The sequence below is a fragment of the Gavialis gangeticus genome, unplaced genomic scaffold (assembly GCF_001723915.1).
Source record: "Gavialis gangeticus isolate Ggan-Ray unplaced genomic scaffold, GavGan_comp1, whole genome shotgun sequence".
Taxonomy (NCBI): Eukaryota; Metazoa; Chordata; order Crocodylia; family Gavialidae; genus Gavialis; species Gavialis gangeticus.
The window spans coordinates 24,688,627-24,697,452 of NW_017728996.1; the positions used below are offsets into that span (position 1 = coordinate 24,688,627).

General features: G+C 44.1%; 1 protein-coding gene across 2 annotated transcripts in view; it reads right to left on the reverse strand.

The window, feature by feature from the left end:
- Positions 1-8,826, reverse strand: part of GALK2 (galactokinase 2) — a 100,270-nt gene that overhangs the window by 88,750 nt on the left and 2,694 nt on the right. For both annotated transcript variants that reach the window (XM_019504166.1, XM_019504165.1), the window contains exons 2-3: positions 8,603-8,691; positions 5,873-5,996 (exon numbers count right to left, since the gene is read on the reverse strand). In XM_019504166.1, the coding sequence (XP_019359711.1) occupies positions 5,873-5,996; positions 8,603-8,681 (203 nt within the window). In that variant the 5' untranslated portion in view covers positions 8,682-8,691. The remainder of the gene's footprint in view (positions 1-5,872; positions 5,997-8,602; positions 8,692-8,826) is intronic.

Consider the following 8,826-nt stretch of genomic DNA (forward strand, 5'->3'; position numbering starts at 1 on the left):
GGCCAGGAGGTGGTGGGGGGCGGTTATGAGAGCAGCCCTCAGCTGCAGGGAGGCTGTGCTGGGGAAGTGTGGCCAACCCTGGCAGTAGCTTGGAGTGAACTGGCCAGGGAAGGAGTTTAATTCCCTCCGCTTGCACTCCAGGACACTGACGGGGTGCAGCCACTGTTAGGGTTACTCCCGCTTCACCACTCCTTGGGCCGGGCCAGAGGCCGGCCGGTTATGACCCCCTTAGGCTGGGAGGCAGAGAGGGGTTATTCCTCTCCACTGGGGGGACCACAGTGGGGTCTGCTCGCCCCGACCATCACTGCCGCTCACTTCCTTCACGGAGTAAGCGGTGGAATAAGCCCCCTCCGCCAGAGGCAAAAGGGAAATGTTCCCCTCCCTGCCCCCCACCTAAGGGGGCCATGCCAGCCAGCCTCTGGCCCTGCCCGTGGAGCAGCGAGGGGGGAATGACCCTGATGGCTGCAGCCCCTGTCACAGTGTCCCCAGAGTGCGAGCCTCTTCCTGGTAGGGGGGCCGTGCTCTGGGCACAGCAGGGCAGGGAAAGCTGCTGTGGACTATGTGGGGTGAGCACTGGCGTTGGCACTAGAGGAACTTGAGGGGTTTTGCCCCCTCCAAGCCCCAGTGCTGCCGCTTGTCCCACGCAGACTGTTGTAGCTCTGACCCCCCGATCGCAGACCCCACACTGGGAAGAGGCTCATGCTCCCCGGACACCAGGACAGGGGCTGCTGCCTCATCAGGCACTGCCCCCTCTCCACTCCAGCAGCAGGGTTGGGGGCCCAGCCAGAGGCCAGCTGCCAGAGCTCCTTAGGCAAAGGGGCAGGAAAAGGGGTTATTTCCCCCTCCATCTGGCCTCTGGCAGATGGGACAGAGTTGGGGCTTATCCCACTGCTCGGCCCATACAGGGAGCAAGCGGCAGTGGTGGCAGTCAGGGCAGGCAGACCCTGGCTGCAGTCCTCTGGGAGTAGAGGGGGTAATAACCCCCGTCCCTGCCCCTTCTGCTCAGGAGCCATGCCTGCCGGCATCTGGCCATGCCCTGACCCCACCACTGTACCAGAGAGGCGGAAGCCCCAGGCGGACCCTGGCCCAGGTTGTACCGATGTGATGGAGTGGGGAATTAAACCCCCTCCCTGGCCAATTCACTCCAAGCTACTGCCAGGGCTGGCTATGCCCCTGCTGCTGGAGCAGCCAGCAGAGAAATGCAGGTCTGCACCGGTGGGACAGGGGAGGGTGGGGAATAAGCCTCTTCCCTGCTCCCTTCCGGGGCCAGCATCTGGCCAGGCCCCCACCCCTGTCTGTTCCTGCTCTAGCTAGGGAGTAGAGGTGCAGGGCGAGCCCTGCTCTGCTGGAGCAGATCACCCAGCTCAAAGAGCATACCAGGATGCTGGGGGACTCTGGTTTAACTTAAACCAGGACAGGGTCTGGGACAGAAGTTGCATAAACCAGTTTGAGCTCAATCAGTTAAGTCTGATACTACATTCAACCAGGTTTATCTCAAACCAGTTTTGGCCATTTTGAAACTGGTTTATGTGCAGTGAACTTATGTTCTGTTACAGGTTTAAACCAGTTTCTGATCACTTAAACCAGTTTATGTGCAATGTCTGTCCCTCGCCTAAGGCACTGCCCATCTTAGATTCTAATTCCAATCCAGTTCACTACCAGTAGCAAGACTACTTTTAGTAATTAAAGAAAGCAAAATGCAAATTTTAAAATCAAGGAATTACTTTCCCTACATCAAGAGCTATGATTTGGGCTTTAAAAGTGTTCCAAGTTGTCTTGTGACAGTCACTAGGACAAATAAATACAGCTTGATCCTGTAAGAAGAAAATCAACCGCAAAGTGCTAACTGAATGTCTTCTACTCCCATTTACCAACAGTGAGAGCTTGCAATCTCTGCAAATCCAGCAACTGTGAAGTAACCATAAAAAACCATGGAGTGATAGAGCTAGGGCATTTATTCACGCGCTCCGGGAGTTGTGGGGGGTAGCACTTTAATTAGAGCGGCTCTGAGAGCTGCTCTTATTAAAGTGCCCATAGTGTCACATGTATCAGCGTCTCCACACTGAAAAATGGTGGCGGGGGTTAAGCTTTAGTTAAAGTGACGACTGTAGTTAAAGCGTAATTACCATGCTCCAGGTGACTCAATTAATTGAGTCTGCTGTGACGTGCTGTAATTACAGCCTGCCAGAGCAGCCTCATACACGTATATAGGTGCCCACAGTGCCTAATCTAGATTTGAAAACATCTTGGTACTTTCCTAACTCTGTTGTTGGTGAAGTCCAAAACTGCTAGGAATATCTGATTGTGCACAATATCTCCTCTGCAAGCTGATTCTTATTAACAATATTTTTTCTTAGTAGTAGACACCCAAACATAGTAGCACCCCTATTCCTATTCAAAACAGCACTTATTTAAGATGTGTAAATGTTGTCCTGAACATGGACAGGGCCTAACGGAAGTGAAAGACTAGCAAAAAAGGTCTTATCCCTTTAAATGTGCATAACAATTGCATTTTAGAGCTTTCTCTGCTCTTCCAAACCTTGATCAAGGCTTTCTTTTTCATTACTTTTGATCTGCTTGCTGAAGCACATTTGAATTTTCCATTTTGGACTGGTAAAATCTTTACCATGTTTATTTACAGATTGTAATTCCAATAGTAACTTTTCCTACTGACGTATTTTGGACCTCCAAATATAAATTTTGAAGGTATAAAAGATAATCTTTTGAATATTTTGTTTCTCATTTAATTAAAATGTCCTAAATCTGAATACTGCTACAGAAATTATCCAGGTAAATATTGTGGCTTCCTATCCCAATGATGTCCACACATTGCATTTTTCTGTACAAAGAGTACATGCATAAGAAAGTGTGCTATCATTTAGAAACTGGAGTTAATCTGCATCACTAAACAGGACATGACTGGGTCTAGCTGATGCTGGTTCTGCAATGGTAGCTCAGCACAAGAAGTACTTAGGAGGTCAGGAAGGGCTAATGAAGGTTATTCGAGCATTATGACAAACTAGAGTTCTTGAAGTACAATCTACTGTGATAGGGTGCAGCCTCTGGACTCCTCAGAGGCATTTTGGCTAACACAGCAAAATCTTTTCTAGGGGCTTTAAGGGAACAGATAATCTATTATCCTTGCGTAGGCTGCAAATTATGCTTCTTACACTGGTTTAGAAATGGCCTACACATTTTTTTTTTACTGGCTTAGCCATCTACACTAATGGTGTGATAGTCTTACCAAAATAGTTAAACTAGTATAAGCTTTTCATTTGGCAATGTATGTTTCTAGCCTGATACACCACATATTCTCAGGTGTGGACTTAAATGCTTATACTATGTCTACTTGGAGCTACCTTTCTTTCTCCTGCTCTTCGATCTCACAACCTGAACTTTCCTTCCTAATTACTCTTTAGGCCTTCTAGCTATATGCCAAACTACCTCAGTCTGCTCCCACTCAACTTTTCTTCTATTGTTGTCAGATCCTTATTTTCTTACATGAACTTTCTTGATAACTCCCCAAATCTACCACAGTATCGTCATGAGTCTAGATCAAATAAAAAAGAAAAATTCATAACCAGGAGGCTGCAATACTTTTATTTAACTGAGATCAAAAAGGAGGTTGTTTAGTCAGGAGTCGAACAGGTAGCGTCTGAGGGAATGTCCTACTACATCAATATGTCCCAAAATCATCAAGAAGTATCTGTTGATTGCCAAGGGGGTGTGCCCTAGAAAGCAGTGTTTCCCTCGCTCTATTCCCTTTGCATTCATCTGCGACATGCAAAAACTTTGGAAGCTTCATCTCAGTTGCACATTCTCTCCCCCTCATTGAGCTGCTCCATGTTGTATAAATAATTAAATATTCAGTGAGTCAGAAAGTGAGAATGGCAGAGTAAGATTTCAACCTGAGTCTTCTGCACCCCAAGGTACCCCTAACCACTGGTTTACTGGAATATTTAATTTCTCTGTCATACCTTTAAAAAAAAGTAAAAAGTCTAATTTTCCATTCTGACGCAGAATAAAAAGCAATCTTTAAAACGCTTATGTGCAGGGTACCTTCAAGGCCCTAACTAGAGGCAGCACGCTATAATGAAAAGTAACGTATGCATATACATGTAGATGAACAAAATGAACAGAAGCCTTATAGTGAAATCATTCTATACGTTTGTTATGGTGTACCCAAATGAGCTGTCTTATCTACTCAGACATTATCCATGCCCATGTTCAACTGTTAGTATCAGCTATCCTGTTGAGGGCACAAGTTGACCAAATGAATTTTTACCTCTAATTCTTGAAGACATTGCCTAACAAAGAATGTTTTTTTCCCCTTTTCAGAGACTGCATGGGAAACTTTACCTCTGCTGCAGGGTAGACATGAGAATTCATGTGCATGTGTATCAGGTAGTGAGGTGTTTTTATGAGACGTGATTATCTGATTGATATTCCTTCTCGCCTTCAGTGCTATTTAATCCTTGTTTTTCTGGACAATTTGGCTCATTATCACAGTACTTTGTCAGTTTGTCAACTGAAGTTTCAATCTGCTACCTGAAATTTAAGAGCAGTCAGCTAATGACTGATTTCTTCAATACAAGGCTTTCATAACTGTGCCATGAGACAGATAACCAGCTAGCTGTTATTATTCTGAAGTATTTCCCAGAACACTCCTCAAAGTGTTTTATCAAGATAGTCTCTACACTTACATTCTTAACTACAATGCACTAGGCTAGTAAGGAGTAGCCTTGAGGCCCTGAAAGTTGAACAGTTCTTGAATGAGCTTTTAGTTCAACTGAAATCAAAGGGCACTTAGTTACATGAGAAGTTTTTAAGATCTGAGAAGGTGATTCTTTACAACCTGTTCTCTGTTATGTCTTTCCCATAAGTTAAAACAAACTCTAAGTGAAAGAGGCTTGCAACAGTATGAAAGATTTCAGCAGTATGTAAATCAAAGATGAACTAGGGAAGGAGTAAGACTACTGGGGCTTGTGGTTAAAGCCTTGTTAGCAAAGGTCACATGCTTTTCATTCACCACAAGCATAAGCCCTAGTGCTGATACAGATTGGAAGAAGATAAAGCAAGTTAAAGGCAATTGTTGATATAGAAAGCCTCAGAAGCGTTGAAAGACATACTCCGTTTTGATGAACTATGTGGATATATTTTGGCTTTACTTATAACCAGGAGAGTTTCTTCAGTAAAGCAGAGATGCTATCTGCTGTATTCAGAAAGCTTACCTTCTAGACCTAAACCATATGGCTCCAAATTGAAGCCAACAAAGCTATAAAATCTACTGAATGTGCATGCAATTTTAATTCAAGAGCTATATCTAGGTTTAATTAACTTTAATTACTTTAACAAAAACTCATTTAGGTTATTTGATGTGCCAAGCTCTGGCTCAAAGACAGTCAAGTCTCACCATGCTTTTATTTTCTGCCACCCTTTCAGATACAACTGAATGTAAACACTTTTCTAATTGAGAGATATCCCATTTGTTTATACGGCCCTGGTCACATACCATCTGAATTTCAGGAGACTGCTGATGACTAGACAACAGGCCTAATTTAAATCCAGATTCTCAACAGCTAAACCTTCAGTGAAAATATTTCTGAAGTCCACAGAGATCTTGAGAGAAGTGGTATGTGAGGGGAAACTTAAACAAAGAGGTGAAGAGAAATAGTAGATCTGGCCTTTGGGGCCAGTATAGACAGTATAATTAGTAGCAGTGATATTCCATCCAGTGAGGTAATATACTATTGTATACACTTAATCTGCAACCATATCATTTTGTACTGTTAGCCTGCTACAGATCACAAGATCTCACTTATATTACAATTATCATATAAGTTAGCATAAAAAAACCAAGTACCATACTTACAAGTACAAAGGGTTTGTATTCGCCAGTTGGATAACTTGAGTTTTTACAGGTTCCACCATTATAAGTATATCTTGTTCTACAGCCATAGGCAACACTGCATACCCACAGTAATCTATATGCTCTCCTAAAAATAAGCAGAATTCCAGCATTTTTTAATAATTCTTGTTATAATCAGCTGTACCAGAAAAAATAAGCTCAATTCTAAATGCCAGAGGCACCAAGTACGTGGGGGCCTGAGGGCCCGGCCCAGCCCAGCCCCACACCCCACCCCCTCAGGAAGGGGGCTGTCACCTAAAATGTGTAAAACTTTCCATATCTCCATCATCTTAGCCCCCAGACACCAAAAATAAAAGTTGGCGCCTATGCTTTACAGAAAGACTTTACAGAAATGCAAATTTCTTAATAGTCTACACTGTAAAATATGTACACTACAACTCTGTTTATTTCATTAATTTTAGTGGATGGCTTCTCCACTTTTTAAACTCTGTATTAGTGCAAAATAGTTTAACATTTCTCCAGGGACATTGTCTACTACATCACTTTTTAAAATGTTATGTTCTTTAACATAGTTACATGAAATCATAGACTTATAAAAGGATTGTTGTCTAGTAGTTAGAACAAGGAAACTAACTGAGCTTCATATGTAACTAATAAAACTAGCAAAATAAGCAAGTTAAATCATTTTCATTAAGTGGTAGCTAATATGCAGTGCAGAAAAATGCAATGCATGATGCCTCTTCCTGTGACTTCCTCACTTGATCTTGGATGACTCATTAGCCAGTGAATCAGGCTTATGCAGGAATTTTTTGTCAAGCTATTCCTGAACTTTTTCCAATAAATAATAATTATGATACTTAATCATCCTTAATACAGTTATTCACAAGATACAAAATGACATTTAAAAAGAAAATGGACACAGTACATACCCATCTCTTAGTAATAATTTTCAGTTAGCATCTGTTCTCCATTCTGATTATCTTACAGAAAATCATAGGAAAAATTACAATTGACTGCACACAGACTAACTTATTTGTAATGTGTATTTGTAATGATTCCTTTCACTGAGAAAGTCATCTGATCAGCTGGATCACATTTTAATTGTTTGGGGATCTGTTACCTAAGAAAGGGTATGATCATAAAAAGATGAATGCCAGAAGGAAGTCATAAAACAAACATGTGAAATAAATAACTACACCATATCCCTAGACCTGAAATGGACCTGAAGTTAGCTATTCTAATCACTCTGGGCACAACTGTGTAGCACATCTGCAGAATAAGAGAAAGGGGATTGCAGGAAACGACGTCTCACTTTTATCAAAGTGTAATACTCGGTGCCTGAAGACATGCTGCATCTGAAGATTTAAACTGAGGTACTGAGAAAAATACAGACTGATTTCATGAACCCATCTTACAGATATCTTCTGGTAGGGTTACCATACGCCCACGTTCTCCCAGACATGTCCTCTTTTTAAATCCTTCGATCTCCATCTGGTCAGTTTTTAAAAATAAATTTAAATATACTCAAATGTCAGGATTTTGCTCTGCTCACCTTCAAAGTTTTTCCTGGCACCTCCCTGCTTGCCCTAGGAAGGAGCGGAGGAGGCACCTTCTCCTCCAGCAGGGGAAGGGGGTGGGGAGGCCTTCAGGGGAAGCAGGGAACTGCATGGCTGACCCAATGGCACTGCAGCCAGTGCCTGTGCTCAGAGGCAGGGCTGGTAGGAGCAGGGGGCTGTGGTTTGGGAGTGAGCAGCACCAGCAGGGCTGTGGGGGCTATCGCTTGGGAGTGAGGGGCACCAGAGGGAGTGGGGGAGGAAGGACGGACGACAGGGCAGGGCACTGGCAGCACCAGGGAGTTGCTGTTCAGGAGTGAGGGGCACCAGAGGGAGTGGGGGAGGAAGGACGGACGACAGGGCAGGGCACTGGCAGCACCAGGGAGTTGCTGTTCAGGAGTGAGGGGCACCAGAGGGAGTGGGGGAGGAAGGACGGACGACAGGGCAGGGCACTGGCAGCACCAGGGAGTTGCTGTTCAGGAGTGAGGGGCACCAGAGGGAGTGGGGGAGGAAGGACGGACGACAGGGCAGGGCACTGGCAGCACCAGGGAGTTGCTGTTCAGGAGTGAGGGGCACCAGCAGGGATGGGGGGGGATGTGGTTGGGAGTGAGGGGCTCCAGCATAGCCCAGGGCAGCAGGGTTCTGTAGTTTGGGTGTAAGGGGTACTGGCAGGGGTGGGATCTATGGGTCAGGAGTGAGGGGCAGCAGCAGGGCTAAAGGGGGGCTGTGGTTTTGGAGTGAGGGGCACAGAATGGACAGGTGCAGGGCACTGGCATACTACTGCCCCTGCCACAGTCATATACCTGCTCCCTCCCCCTGCATGATCGGTGTCCTCTTTTTTGGAACTGGAAATATGGTAACCCTATTTTCTGTGAGTTCACCATCTCCCACTTAGCTTATACTTCAGATTACAAATAGCTCTTGGGAAATGCACCCTAAATCCAACGAGGCAAGATACTTAAATTTGTAAGCTGACTTTATTCAAAACACTTAAAACACTAAAACAAGCATGAAGCATGTTGCAAAGTTCTGTCTTCTCCCCATGTATGACTTTGTCAATCATTGACTCTTTCTCTGACAATCCCCAGGAACAAACGAACAATCAAAACCAAAAAAGTTAATCTGCTATGTCCCCATGATGCAAAATAAAATCAAATCAAAAGAAGAATATGCCTCTTACCTATTAAGTTGACTCGTCCTGGTGCACGAACATAAAACTTGGGAGCTGATCCAAATTTGGAAATAAACATCTCCTTCATCTTCAGCAATCTAGAAGGAATGTTGGAATGCTTTAGAAGGAATAAAGCTAGGTAGAATACAGAAAATCCACACCCCAAAATTAGTCCTTAAAGTAAGGTGGCTCCAACTCATAGTTTCATAGTTTCATAGTTTCTAGGGTCGGAA